Source organism: Balaenoptera physalus (genome assembly GCF_965194825.1).
Source record: "Balaenoptera physalus genome assembly, chromosome: 14".
Lineage (NCBI taxonomy): Eukaryota > Metazoa > Chordata > Mammalia > Artiodactyla > Balaenopteridae > Balaenoptera > Balaenoptera physalus.
This window is the reverse complement of record NC_138893.1, coordinates 53873989-53889177: the sequence shown is the minus strand read 5'-3', so window position 1 is coordinate 53889177 and position 15189 is coordinate 53873989. Positions and strand designations below refer to the sequence as shown.

Genomic DNA, 15189 nt, shown 5'->3' with positions numbered 1-15189 from the left:
TCTATATTGAGGTGATTTTTAACATAACTAGATAGCAGGCATCTCGGCTGGCCAACTGAAAATCAGAGGCATTGAGTATTATCTTTCTTCTCTGTTAATTTTGGACAGAATGGCAGCTTTAAAAGTTATTCAGACTATGAGTTTTCTTTTCTAGACATGTCTATGAGGGGAAAAAAGTCTTTGGGGGAGAATAAAGTCTTCTAATTTTATGTTCTAATAACATGAATTTGTGATTTGGTCTAGCATCAGTAAAAGAAAAAAATGGTTATCCCCCGAGGCTCCCATCAGTATCAAGACTGTTTCATTCTTCTTTCTTTCCTTAAACTTTGCCCATCAATTTATAATAGCTTATTCATCGAAAAACCTTGCCTTTATAAATATCAGCAAGTAAATTTTGAATCTCTGCTGATTTTTCCCAAAAGATTGACTCCAAATACACAAGTTTTGCAGATGTGTGCGAAGAGTGATTAGGATACATGCAAATTATAAACAGTTAACAACTGGTTCATCTTACATATTATTTTGTACAGTTATATATGTTTACTATAACCATATAAACTTGTTTTTAAAATGACTTTTGTATTTAAGTTTTTCCAAATCTAACTTTTATATACTCCTGGTGTTTCAGGTAGACTTAGCTCTTGAGAAATTTGGTTTTATAATTCATATGACATTGTGGCATTAAACTCATATACTTTGATCAAGGTAAATTTAGAAAATGACGTCTCATAGTTCCATTGCAGAACCTCATACTGTGTAAACTGCTATTTCTAATATCTCACTATATCTTAACATCTTTAGTGTTAATGCTTTACCTTTTCTTTTGCCCTATTAATGAAATATTTAACCCTTGGATATATGAGATATAACAAACTTTGCTAAATTTATGTCACTTCAGGAGGAAAAATATCCTGATTCTATTAATAAATTGGTTTCGTAACTCAAAATATATGGCTAGTTTTATCTGTTTAGTTGACTAAGCCTACTGCCTTGACATTTTTAGCCTATTCAGTTCATATTTGCTCCCAGTTTTTAATATCCTCAGGTGTTTCTTTGTGTCTCTACAGACGGTGTACTTGATCTGTCCACTAAGAAAAGTCCATGTGCTGGCAGCACTTCCCTGAGCCATTCTCCAGGTTGCTCCAGTACTCAAGGGAACGGGTAAGGGAAAATATTTGTGGCCTTCCACAGTTTTATAGGGGACAATTTATCAAAGATTGATGCCAATCTCCCCTGTATGTTTTAAAACTTGATCCTTTAGAATAACACTGTTATAGGTGGACCTTTAGTAAAATTACTTTTAGTCTATCAATCAAGTAAAAGCACAATCTGAAATCTAGAATTGGCAAATATAGATCAGTTTTGCCAGTTTAGTACAAATAGTAAATAATCAGGAATATGGCAAGAATGTCTTTGGACTTTTTGTTGTTGAGTGTTTGGGAGTGTGAAACCCAACCTAAATAGTTCCAGAGTTCACATGTAAAGGCAGTATTTTGTGTGCTGAGGTTGTTGAGTGAAAATTCGGCTCCAATATTTAACTTGGTATCTCTAATGGAGTATGGGGGCTGTTCGTTTTTTTCTGGTTCGGTTTGGTTTGGTTTGGTTTGGTTTGGTTTGGTTTGGTTTGGTTTGGTTTGTTGATTTGAACTGCAGTTTTAATTCTGTGTGGCAGTTCAGAAAATTAATTGTGTGTATTTTTTGTTTTTAATTAGATAAGAACGGTTGTAGATGTTGATAGATAACCATCTTAGGCTGCCAAGACATTATTACGTGCTCAGTTTTGATAACGATTAGCAGACTAAAGTGAATTTTCTGACCACCTAATTTTATGATGTAAGAATTGTCTAATTCTCCCTCTGTGTGTACATAGTAGCCATTTTAAATGGTCAGGTATTAATGAAGATGCTTAGATGCCATATTGGGAAGGCATTTCCATAAAACTGTGTTATGACCAAAAATAAGCTTCATCTAGATATGAAACATAAGTTTGGTAAGTTAGTTAATATTTAGGTTTATTTAACTTTTAGAATATCAACATGGGGAAGATGTTTAGATACCAAAGGAGTAAGCAGACACTAAATGGACTAACCTTTTTCAACTTATTCTTAATTACCTTCAAATTGAAGGATTCCTTTACTGACTTCTGAAATGCTCCCTTTATTTTCTCTAAAATTTCATCATCTTCCTTTTTCTCTCCTCCTTTATTCAGTCTAAAAATAACATATTAATTTAATCCATTTTGCATAGTTTACTGACCATTTTTTCTTAAGCCCTTTTTTTTTCACTGTAGTTCATACTAAATATAGATCTAAGTCATCATGGTCCCAAATCATTTGGTTCCATTTATATGTCAAAAAACTTGAGTTATGTAATTAAGGACACATGTAAGAGAAGCCTAAGTGCTGTTTGCATAAATGCATCCCTTGCTTAAGATTCACTTTAAACTTGGCCACCAGGTCTGTGTATTATATTGTTGAAATTGCTGTGTTTGTCCCTCTGAATGGAAAGTAAATGTTTTTATTGTGGTAGTGTTTTCTGGAAGACATAAGCACCGGCAGTACTGCCCATCTTTTAGCTGAATTGTTATGTGTTATTTACTGGTAACGTCAGAGTCCCTGTAGACTTTTGGAGAACATAGCTGGTTTACCGTTATTTCTGCAGAGTTCCACTTTTGTGCCTAGTTAATGTAATTATTCCCCTTGGGCATGCTTTACCAGTTGCCAGTTTTAATCATTGATAATCTTTCTCTATTGTAAAAATGAAAACCTTATGAATTAACTTTGTGTAAGTAGTTGATTTTTTTAAACATTATTTGAAAGCTGTCCACTTAAAATTTTTAAATTAATGTTTGGTATTTTAAGAAGAAGAGTTTTTTTTAACTAAAGAAAAATGCTAAAAAATTGTTTATATACCTCTGACAATAATTACTTTGAGTAGACTTTAAGGAACAAAGTTTTGGGGGAAATAAAGGGTAGTTTCTTTAAAGCTTGGATTATTTCAAATGGAAAATCAGTGGTACTTATGTATCTGCAACTAATGGTGTTTTAAAATGAAGAAGTGTGGTAAGTTATAATTCGATGGGTATTTTGTTTTGTTTTGATTTGGGGTTTCCCCCCCATGGGGCTGGTAGTCATGGTTTTTTTTCCCAAGCAAAATAAGAAATGTCATTTGGAATTGTTTGATTTTTGATAAGAACATCAACTTGTTTGTGGGATAAATGAGCAATTATCTATGGGTTCCACCAATGTAAATTGTTCCAGTTTTATAGCTGGTTGTCATGAATGTTGAATTATGTTGCATTAAAATAAATTATTTGGCTTACTCTTTTATTACTGTACTTGTTTAGTGGTAACGTCACGTTGGTAACACAATTCTTTGTAGATCTACGGAGACTTGATGATTACTTTGTAATTAATAATTAAGGTGCTATTTTCAGACAGTTGCGCGAAACTTTTTCTCCGAATATTTGTGAACCCAACCAGAGACCAGCTGACAGGTTTAATTTTTCTTTGCCCAAAAGCTCCTGGTTTTTTTCTTTTTGTTTTTTTGTTTTTTGTTTTTGTTTTTGTTTTTGTGAACAAGTTTAAAACTAACTGCCGAGACCATTTTTTTTTAAATTTTAGAGAAAATAAATAAATAACACAAAGTGATGTTACCCAAGCAAGGCCTTCTAATAAAGGAGTGGTCCCCTCACCCATCCCTCCCTACCTGTGCAAGTCCTGCTCACATCAGTTTCCTTCCATCCAATTAGGCGACCTGGGAGACCCAGCCAGTACCGCCCAGACGGACTTCGGAGTGGTGATGGGGTACCTCCAAGAAGCTTACAGGATGGAACCAGGGAAGGTTTTGGACACTCCACATCACTCAAAGTTCCACTGGCTCGATCCCTGCAGATTAGTGAAGAACTACTGAGCAGAAACCAATTGTCCACAGCTGCCAGCCTTGGACCATCTGGATTACAGAATCATGGACAACACTTAATATTATCCAGGGAAGCCTCTTGGGCAAAACCACATTATGAGTTCAACCTCAGCCGTATGAAGTTCAGGGGAAATGGTGCACTCAACAACATCAGTGACCTTCCTTTTCTTGCAGAAAACTCTGCCTTTCCAAAAATGGCACTTCAAGCAAAACAAGATGGGAAAAAGGATGTGAGCCATTCATCTCCTGTAGATTTAAAGATACCACAAGTTCGAGGAATGGATCTTTCTTGGGAAAATCGCACTGGTGATCAGTACAGCTATAGCTCTTTGGTAATGGGTTCACAAACGGAGAGCGCGCTTAGTAAAAAATTAAGGGCTATTCTTCCAAAACAAAATAGAAAAAGCATGTTAGATGCTGGACCCGATTCTTGGGGCTCAGATGCTGAGCAGTCTACCTCTGGACAGCCATATCCCACATCGGATCAAGAAGGAGATCCTGGCTCCAAGCAGCCTCGGAAGAAAAGAGGGCGTTACAGACAGTACAACAGTGAGATACTGGAGGAAGCAATCTCAGTGGTTATGAGTGGAAAAATGAGTGTTTCCAAAGCTCAGAGTATTTATGGGATTCCCCACAGTACACTGGAGTACAAAGTAAAGGAGAGGCTGGGCACTTTGAAAAACCCTCCAAAGAAAAAGATGAAGTTAATGAGGTCGGAGGGGCCAGATGTTTCTGTAAAGATTGAATTAGATCCCCAGGGAGAGGCAGCACAAAGTGCAAATGAATCAAAAAATGAGTAGGAATACTGTAGAGTGCCAATTACTGTACAAACTGGGTGAGCACTACTGCATTGTTCAGCTGTCATTGCTTGCACCTAACTTCATTCACTGTGACACTTGTTTCTTTGCAGATTTTGCATTGACTTGTGTGTACAGGGGTGAAAGGTGCATTCTGAATGTTGCATATTTTAAAATTTTCGTGTGCAGTATGGCTCGGGATATTGTTTGGCCTTTTGCATGTTTCTCTACAAAAGAGAATTGAGTTACCTCACAGAGAACAGATACATGGAAGTGGACTCCTTGCCTGTAGAGCCTGCATGCTTTTCTTTCTTTTTTTTTTCTTAAGTTATATTTGCCTTTATTTAAAAAAAAAGAAAAGAAAAGAAAAAAGCCCCCTTTTAGAAACCACCTCTGTCATATTGGGAGCTTTATCATTGCAAATTGGAAAGCCATCTTATAAAATTATTCACATTTTTTTCTTCTGAAATTCAACTAATTTAAGGGTTAAACTAAAGAAACCAAGAACAATGAACTTTTGAATTTAAGAAATTTGGCTATTCAATGATAAATAATTATTTGGGTCAATTAACATTTTATGATTTCCTTCTCACTATTAAGTTTACTTAACAAATTAGCAATCTATTTAGTGCTCACCCAGGGGGGAGAAGGAGGTGGAAAATGTGCACACACTACCTTCAAAAATGCTTCAGTTAATTACGTTGTAACACTACCTTTGCTGTTATTTCATTTGGGATTTTCTAAGGGTAGAATTTGGTCTCACCAACAAGTGAGGATATAGCCTTATCTCATGGAGGACGAGCTCCGTTCTTACTCAGGAGCAGTCAGGGTACATTACATAAAACAATAGAGGATGCCTCATTTTAGCAAATTAAGTTTCTTTGTGTTCTTAAATCCTTTTACAGATTTGATCATGTGCTAACTAACAACTAAATGTCAGTTGCAGCAACTATTTTAAAATATTTAAGATCTGTTTATTGGGGGGATGGGAGAAATAGGGGGGAAATGTGTGTGAGTAATTATAATATTGCAAAAGTGGTATCTAGATTTTACAGCCTCAGTAATCTGCTCAAATATCCACATAAGTGAAGAATCCATGTTTGTGGTGAGAGAAAGAACACAACCCCAAGGTAACCTAAAATGATTTAGGTTGCATTTCAGTTCTAACAATAATTCAATCAGAAGTCAAGCTCCTTAGCAATTCTTTTTTAACTAATTCAGATACTAGTACAAGGGGGCAGGGTTGTTTTTTTAGTTTTATTTGTTGCTTTGAACTCTTTTTTTCTTTCTTTTTATTTTTTGTTTTTTGGCATCCTACATACCATCCTTCTTAACTTTTTCTGGTATTTAGCTGATTTTTATGGTTGTTTAGCACACAGTTCAGGACCTTTCAGATTGTGTTTTGTATAAGCACTCCTTAAAGAACACCTAAGGTTTTTTTTTTGAGATGGGCTTTTAAAATTACAGTGATAAGGTTTGGAATGTTTATTTTCTACAGCTTTTTTTGCAAGAATAACAGGTAAATAAAGCCCATGAAATTTAATTTTATATTGTGACCAAATTAAAATTATTCTTTGTGCAAAACAAAATCCACCCCACATACACCCTATATTCTAATCTGCTGAGAAAGGTGGTCAGCCCCTTCTAAATGCTTAACCAAAAACAAACAAAAAAAATCACTGGAGTTTTTGTGTAAAATAAAATCAAAACTTGGAGCGTTAAATTGAGGTTGATGATTTCTGATGGATACTGACAGTTTGAGAAGTAGGTCCAGATATTCCCAAGGCATAAATTCTTGCCTGGAAACTTCGGAGCAGTTAATTAGGTTAAGGATAGTTTTCCCTCAGCAACCTGTGTGTTCAAAGGTTAGGCACACCATTGCTGTTATTAAAGTACACACATTCTTGACATAGCCTGGGCTTGGGTTCCTCTTTTGGTTTGGTTATTTTGTGTAGCAGTTTAATCAGTGGATGACTGAGCCTGTTTCCTCTTAGCTTTCTAGTCTTCTCAACAGAAAAAGCAGTTTGGGTTCAGAGCAGTGTATGACTCTGCAGTATTTTCTAGCCTAGCTGGAAGTTGCAATAAAAAATACTTAATGAAATGTATGGTTTTCATCTGCAGTTGAAGGAAGTTATAGAAATTTTGCTGAAAGCAAAGGACTAAGCTTATGAAGGAACACCTCCTTTGTTCCACACTCGGTTTGTCACACACAATTAATTGCAGCCATGGTACCTTTTTGCATGATGTTTGGGGATTTTCGGTAGCCCAGGATTGCTGCAAAAAGGTCCTTTGAGCAATTAATTTGTGCTTGTTTTTATCCCCTCAGAAAGGCATCATTAAAGGCCCATTTAAAAATCTGGCCCTAAAAGTTCAACTTTTGTAGAGTTTTACTGTTCAGAGAGGTTTTAATCCTATGTGGTAGTCTCTAAAGTGATGTATGAGTTGAGTTATGTAAATTTTGTCATTGTAGTGTACATGGAGTGATCATTTTACTAACATAAATATTTTCTATGTGTGTTTCAGTGGATGACAATCGAGCAGCAGAAGAATGGTGTGCCTACCCTTTAATGCTGCAGTTTAAATAAGAGAACTTGTATTGTGTCATTTCAGATTGTAGGCTGAGAGTTGTAAATAGTGAAAATTTGAGTACTTCTATTATTTGTTTTGGTTAGAAAGTGAATTTAAAAAACAAACCAAACTCTAAACTTTCTCAGATTAAAAGTCCTGAGACCTGAAGATTGTAATATTCATGTCTGTGAAGCTTTTAAACATTACACTTGAGATCAGTCATGACTTGATATTCAGGTAAATTTTCTTTTCCAAGAAGCTTTTGAATAAGCATATTTCCTCCAAAGGTCGGTCGGTCTCTTTCTTTTTGAGTGTAGATTATTTTAAAGCACTAATTGCATTACACTGGTAACTGCAATATAAAATAGCCATTATTGTTTTGTGAAGCATGGTTGAAATTAGATAGTGGTCCCTTTTAAATTTCATGAGCCTCTCCAAATAAAAAAAAAAAAAAATTAAAAAAATACAGAAAGCTGCTGAATATTTCAAAAGATATATATTTTACCTTATTGTAGGTTTTGTAAAGTTAGTTTGTAATATTCAGGTGCACTTTTAATGTTAAATTTTGTGTTCAGAGTTCCATTATACCATGTGTTTCTTGGACGTGGCTCATCACGTGGCTGGCTGTCATGTCAGTCTTGGTGCCGCAGTGATCCCGTAATATTTGATTTCCCTCTTGATTTGCCACTATTCTGAATTGGCACTTTCAGTGTAGATATTCTAGTTTGGGAACATCCTCATAAATGTGTAATAGAGATTGGTCTATTCGCATGCTTAATTTCTGCTAATCAGAGTTTTGCATGGCCCAAACAACAGCTGACCATTTTTATGGTATGGGAAAGTATAGTTCACAGCTATCTTTGTCACAAAAGCCTTTTCTCCTTTCATTTTCCAGTAGGCGGATGATGACATTACTCCAACTATAATGATATGACTCAAAATAATATTAGGAGATAATGTATTTAAAATCAACTCCTACATTTTTTTATGAGAGAACATAGATGTAATAAGCTATGGCACTATAAAATCAAAAACACTAATTCCGTGGAAGGATATCTAGTTGGTATTTTTATCATTAGCTTTCTCACTTTTGAAACAGTCATCAAGCTTGACAGTAATGTATTGTATTATATTACTTTGTTTAGTAGGCTTACAGGTGACTGAACTGTGTTTGTGATGAGCTATACACTTTATTCTGTTCCCCAAATACCATGAAGGACAAGGTCTCTCTTTCAGGAAAAATAATTTATATTTGTGTATAATACTTTTTAATGTTAAGTTTGTTGTTATTCTGAAGTTTAGATGTTGCTTGATAAACCTTTGCTGCAGCAGATCATGGATATGAGTAAGGCTTTGTGTGATAATAGGGGTCCTTAAGTGAAGTTAATTACTGTTCAGTTCTGGTGAGCAAGCTCAACAAGTGTGAAGTGTGTATTAGCTTTATTTGGTACACTTTTACTTTACAATATTGAAGTGCTTTTAGAACTCTGGTTATCTTATATAAACCATTACCTCAACCAATTGGCATTTCCATTCCCCAACATTTTACCTGAGCTATATATAAGATGAGCTATATGGGATCAGATAGTAAAACAGTAAGGCACAATGAGAAGTTTAGTTCCCAATTTTCTGGAGAGAACTGTAAATTAAACTAAAAATGACTACCTGCAAAGGCCCATATCATAACTACCTTCTGTCATTAGGCAGTACGTAGCAGCCTTGGAGCTGCTAGTGAGCTGTGTGTTCTCCCCCTGCCCCAAGTAAGCACATGGTGCGAGGCTTGGTTCTAAGCCTTTGTGAGTCTCTTATATTTCATTGACCCATAATAGTGAAGCTTGGATTCAGTTATTTTTATAAAACAAATTATTGAGTCAGCCCAATGTCAGAACCTGAAATTATTTTGAGTAGTTACGGCAGATATGACAGCTCCGTGTCATTTTCTTAACAGCTATTATCCCTGTAGATTTAACTTTGAAACTACATATTTTGCTTTTGAAATTATTCTTTCTTTAACTAAATGCCAGAGGTTATTTTCATGTGAACCATCATTTTCTGATATATATATATATTCAGGTTGCTGTCATTGGTGATGGAATATGGCAATAGACTGAATTGTTCCACTTAGTCTTTTATAGGAGACATTAAAAGTTACAGGTTAAATTTTGACCTTCATGAAGATATCAAAGATTGTTTTCCTTGTTACCTTTCCATTATAATTAGGTCTTCATTAATACTACGGTCAAGCCAGTGTTATTAACTTAATGGCTTCAACCAAACAGCCCATTTGGAAACTTTATTAAGCTATATAGGGATTTTTTTTTTTTAATCTAATTGCTTTCAAGCTCTACTGAAAAGGAAAAAAGTATAATCGTGGTATAAGGAATGCAGACTTCCAAAGTCTTCTTAGGTTTTTTTTGGATACATTCTGTCCTTGAGACTTAAGTAGGATTTGTGAACATGGTGACTGAAGGGAAAATAGAGGAAATTCTTTGCATATTCTCTCTTATTCCCAAATAAACTCGCAGTTGCCTTTTAAAGAAGCAGACATTATCCCTGTAGCTGTGTGCCCTAAGTGTTATGAAGGAGATTGGAGGAGGGAGTTGGGAAGTAGGATGGGGAAAGTATGTAGATCAGGAAAAGCTAAAGATTCTGCCCTACAATACTAAAAATGAGTCGCAAGATAGATAACATGGTAAAGTTGGGCCACCTTCATTTGATAGTCAGAAAAATCTTAGGTTGTTTGAAAAGTGAGAATAAAGGCAAATTAATGTTGGCTTGACAAACAATAAAATATGAGTTAATTCTGCAACTATTAGGAGGGTAATTTTAAGGTTTCCAGTTCATTTATAGCTATATCAATAAAAGCCGAAAAGCAAGCACTTTTAGTTAATCATAAATTTATTGGATGTAGCAAATATTATAATCATAATATTTAATCTTCACTGTTTGAATATGGAATTAAACTCTTTACCCCATCTTGAACTGTCATTGAACAGGCTCAAGATGATCTTTTCAACACTGGAAATGACCCTACACACATACCAAAAAAATCTAAAGCAGTGAGACATATTTGAAGATCCATACCTCTTAGACTTTTTAGATTTGTCTTGGGAAAGAATTTATGAACCTGTAACCAGTATTAGTGCAGTCTTGGGTTCCTAGTTCTGCATAATTGCACCCTTTCTCAGGTATGTCCTGAAAACATAAATTTTAAAATAATCTCTTTAGAGATTAGATTCTCAGTGGATAGTGTGTAAGGGGACTGGGGGAGGGGGGCGGGAGGGTTGGACACAGGACACTGACACAGTAGGGCAGGGATTTTTAACATACAATAGCCAAATAGAATTTCAATCTAGAATATTTTTAGCCCCTCAGAATGAGTTGAACAACATCTGTTATTTGGTAAATACCCGGTGCTACACTCCTAAAAGTCTTTTGTTTCATCCAGGTGACTTTTGTTTCCTGCTTGGTGGAAGGGTATATAGTAAACTTTACTGTCACTAGGAAAGCACTTGTCTGAAATGTTTAAAGTACTAGAAAAGGGATAATTCAGCACTTTTTCTGTTACAACACTAAAGTCTTAATTTATCTTCAGAGTCTTAGGTACTGTAAGTTTTAGGGTGATTATTTTAAAATATAAAACATACTACATACTACCATGACCATGACGGGGTCAGATCACATTTATATGAATAATTCTTGTCTTATTTTTAAAAAAGACTAACATTTTGTACCTTTCAAGCAATTCCAAGTGATTGCCTCATTTTCCCCATTTCATTAAGCATTTCAGGCTAAGAATTTGGAATTTGAGAGGAGGTGAGGGGGAAGTTCCCCAAAATGAAAAATTGTGTCAGACAGTTTTAGAAAAATAAATCACTAGGAAAATGGGTAGGGATTCTCTCTCCCTTTAAGTCTTCAGGGAATGAGCAGTATTTAGAATCTTTGGCTGAAATTCAAGCCTTTTTACTGTGTAAATTTTTAATATTAATTCACTGACATGCTTTTTACATCAGAGGACTGAAAATGGATCTTAATGTTTTTAAGTTGTGGAAGGGTATATTTCTAAAATGAAGGGGGGGATAATTAGGTTAGTATACCAGCATTAGTAAGTTTAAGGAATTTTAGTATGTAATAGCAAAGTGTTTGATTAAAAGTCTAATCCTATATTGCTAGTCAAAATTATAGTTACATTCTGATCTAGGAAAGATATAGTCATTGGATATTGATATGCTGTGCTGTCAGAAAACCAGACTAAGATAGAAACCTTTATCTGACTCCCACATGTTGCTTGTTCTGATGGGATGTATACTTTACAGCAGCTTGTTGCTGCTTTGAGAAGAAACGTATAAACTATACATTCGGAGTGTTTGCGTATAATTCTTTATAACCTCCACTTTAAACTGTCAAACATTGGTATTTTATCAGTCCACACTGTTAAATATAGCTAATGTTCTTAGGAATCCGACTTGTACACACTGTTTAAAAACCCTCAGGGACAGTTTACACACTATTCTCACTCAATTCAGGTACTTTGATGCTATTCTTAAACCTAACAGTGACTTGTATTTTTCTGTTTTGCTTTTATTTTGACGTGCTGGTAGCACATCCTTGATGAATGTCAACTTAAAAACTCAGTTCAGGTATCCAGGTATAACTCAGCCAAACAGATTTTAAAGCTGCATATAACTCTCCAGCACACGGTGCCTCACACTCTTATAGTGGCATTCTATATATTCAGTTATTACTACTGAGCAGATAATATGGGGGTTCCTGTTAACGGTGTATTTAAAAAGACAAAATGTGCATAAATGTATAACCAGCACATGCAACACATACACATACACACACAGTTAAACTATATATTTTTAAATGCCACTAATAGCCAGCACAATTAAACGACATTCCTTGCTGCTTCTGTAAACTATAACAGATGCAGTTCTTCCTCAATGTGGCTCTTGCTTCTTCACCATACTACTACTAAATTCAAGCACTGGTCCTTGGGTGTCTGACCTCTACATTCTAGTTTATGCAATGTCTTTAGAGAATTCTGTGCACTGGCCACTGTGATGGAACCGTTGGGCCAGGAGTGCTCTGATTTTATTAGTAGTGATTCTGCCAAAGTTGGTGTTGTAACATGAGTATGTAAATGTCAAAAAATTAGCAGAGGTCTAGGACTACATATCAGCAGACAATTTTGTCAGTATATTTTGTAGCCTAGAAGTCCTCAATGACAAGTTTCTTCTGATGTGAAGTTCTAATTCCAGTATTTTAGCCCTTTGCATCTCTGATGTTAAGACTTGTCTGTTAGAGGTCTTTATTCTTTAAAACTCCTTTTGTTTTCTGCAGTACTGTCTGTGGTTAACAAAACAGATTATTCCTCTGCTTTAGTATTTGATATCTTACATCTAAAAGGAATTCTCCATATATAAAACCCATAGCCTTTGAAGATACGGAAAATGGCATCTTTCAGATTTCTAGAAGTTCAAGTGTCATGCAACAAAACAGGAACCCCCTTTACTCTTATGGACCTCATTTCAATATACTGTTTACAGTTTGACGGAATTGTATAATTTAATATTTCTCTTGTACTGTAGTTTATATTTATTTACAGATTTTTTTTGTACTGTGTGATTTGAACTTTTTGTTCCTTGCTATGATCAACATTTATGTAGTAGAGCACTTATGATCACAATTTAAGTTTTTTGGTTTGATTGCACTACATTAAATTTTTTAATGCAGTTCTGATTTTTGACTGGACTAAAAATAAGCTGTGTCTTAATGTATGTGATGAGTACTTAAAATTTTAATCCATGTGGTCCCCTTTCTTTTGCATTCTATGTCAAACGCGCTAGTTCTTTCGTGCATGTGTAAGATTTAATGGTTCCATTGTATTATTTGACCATGACATTTTGGAGAAACATTCCCAGCTGTAATGTTGTGTATGGTAGTTCTCACTGGATGCTAGACTTTTCAAAACCACTATTCTTCTAATAAATTTTGTTGTGAAAACTGTTTTAAAAGCTTGGTTTCTACTTCTTAAGATTATAATGCTTTTTTTACAAATCCACAAAAGGGGTAAGACTTCGACGTGCACTATAAATGCACTTTGGTAATCAAAGTTTGTAATTTTTTGTGATAAATTATTTCCAGATGAAATCCCTTAGATAACTAGAAGTTGCTGCTTCAAAATTGTGCTTCAGTATTTGGATTCAGTACTGCCTTGTAACCCTGTCTCTCTACTAATTTGATACTCCCCCTACCTCAGCTTTCTTCATTGGATTATTCACTTTAAATATTTTCAGCTAAACAAGATGCATTGACATTTTCATAATACCTGCTTGCTGAACTTAATTTTTCATAATTTTCTTAGAGTAAAACTCTATTCTGGGATTACTTGCCAAAAAGAATAATGATTTACTCATTTTTGTTTGCTCTTTTCTTGAGGCATAAGTGTGAAAGCACTGTCAATCAATTAAGGTTATTATAGTAATTCTGATTCTTGGGAGGATGCTGGTATTTCCTTTTACCAGACAAATAACAGCGTATATGTTGCTCAACATTTATATTGTGGGTTTTAGGAACGGGGTGTAAGAAAAGTTTTGTATTACAAAGTGATTTCTGTTGTAAAGTGGTTAGGAAGGAACAACTGAATTACAGTGATAAAGATCAGAAATGATAAGCAAAATGTTTTAGAAAGCTGCTTTTTCAAGCTCATGATATTCATGTAATATAGGCTGGTTGAAGTGATTTCCAGTCATTTCTAATGGAATTTTGTATTTTTTAATGATGTTATTGTTGGTAGTTGGTCTAGATTATCTTTCAGTTAATTTTTTTTTTGTCTCATTTCTTTGGCTGCCTAGCTAGCACTTAGTGCCTTTTGGCCTGATGTTTATAAAATCGGAAATCTTGCTGGTACTACAGGCTTGTTTCCTTGGCTTCACTTGTTCCCCTTACTCAGTTATGCCATGTGTCTATAGAACATTTTTCTAGAAACCTAATTATTATTTCTTTGTACAAAGCTATGACTACGTGTTTCTTGTCATTATCCATTTTAAACTGGTGGCCAGGTCAGTTGTAGTCGGATTATAATCTAGCATCTCATCAATGAATTTATTTTAGTGATCCTATCTTCATGTTGATACTTAGCTCTTCAATTATGACCTGATTTTTAAAAAGGACTTATTTCTTCTAATCCAAAATTTCGTTCTCTGATTCTGCTGATACTTTGAAATTAATTCAGGAACTCTTAGGAATCAGGGAAACTGCATAAGGGAAATGGAGTGGAAAAAATGGAAAATGGTATCTGCTTTCTTAGTTCTGGAGTTGTTATTTTTTCCTCAAGGACTGTGAATTCCTCTCACCAGGCACTTGTATTCAAATGTAAAAACATATACCCAAGTCATATGTTGTTAGATTTTTGTAGCTGAAATGAGTGAAAACCTTTTTTTAACAAAGTATTTATTAAGTAACATTAAGAGAGAACTGTTCTTGTATTCAGAGAATCCACTTTATCATCATTTGCTTTCAAATGGTAAGCATTTTAACACAGAATTTTAGTCATATTCACCTTATAAGTTGTTGGACTTTTTGCTGTTTAGGGGGAAGTGGTAGTGTCAGTATCAGACTGCATTTACAAGTGGAGTAGACAGGCTTGTTTTCAGAGGTTAGTGGAAAAGAAATGTTTCAAAACATTTTAAAAGATTGATAGGTATGTAGTGAATAGTTTGTCATGATTTCGTTGGAGTTCAGCATGGAAGTAAGCAAAAGTATATCAAAATTCATAAGTATGAAATCTTATTGAGCCTGGAGCTTTTTATAGGCATGTAAGAATACTGTTGTTTATTGACTGGTAGTTTTAAAATGTTCATTGTACTTTTCTTGCCCACTTTTATTTGATCAGCAG

General features: G+C 34.8%; 1 protein-coding gene across 21 annotated transcripts in view; it reads left to right on the top strand.

Annotated features, from left to right (window-relative positions):
* The window catches only part of LCOR (ligand dependent nuclear receptor corepressor), a 135774-nt gene that overhangs the window by 93463 nt on the left and 27122 nt on the right, over window positions 1-15189 (top strand). For 16 of the 21 annotated variants that reach the window (XM_082423629.1, XM_082423625.1, XM_082423614.1 and 13 more), the window contains one exon: window positions 1068-1161. The exons of 1 other annotated variant lie outside the window; for it this stretch is intronic. In XM_082423629.1, coding sequence (XP_082279755.1) covers window positions 1068-1161 — 94 coding nt within the window. Of the gene's footprint in view, window positions 1-1067; window positions 1162-3751; window positions 13299-15189 lie in introns of those variants that run through there. 4 more of the 21 variants (XR_014253087.1, XM_082423622.1, XM_082423620.1 and 1 more) reach the window with 4 other exon arrangements.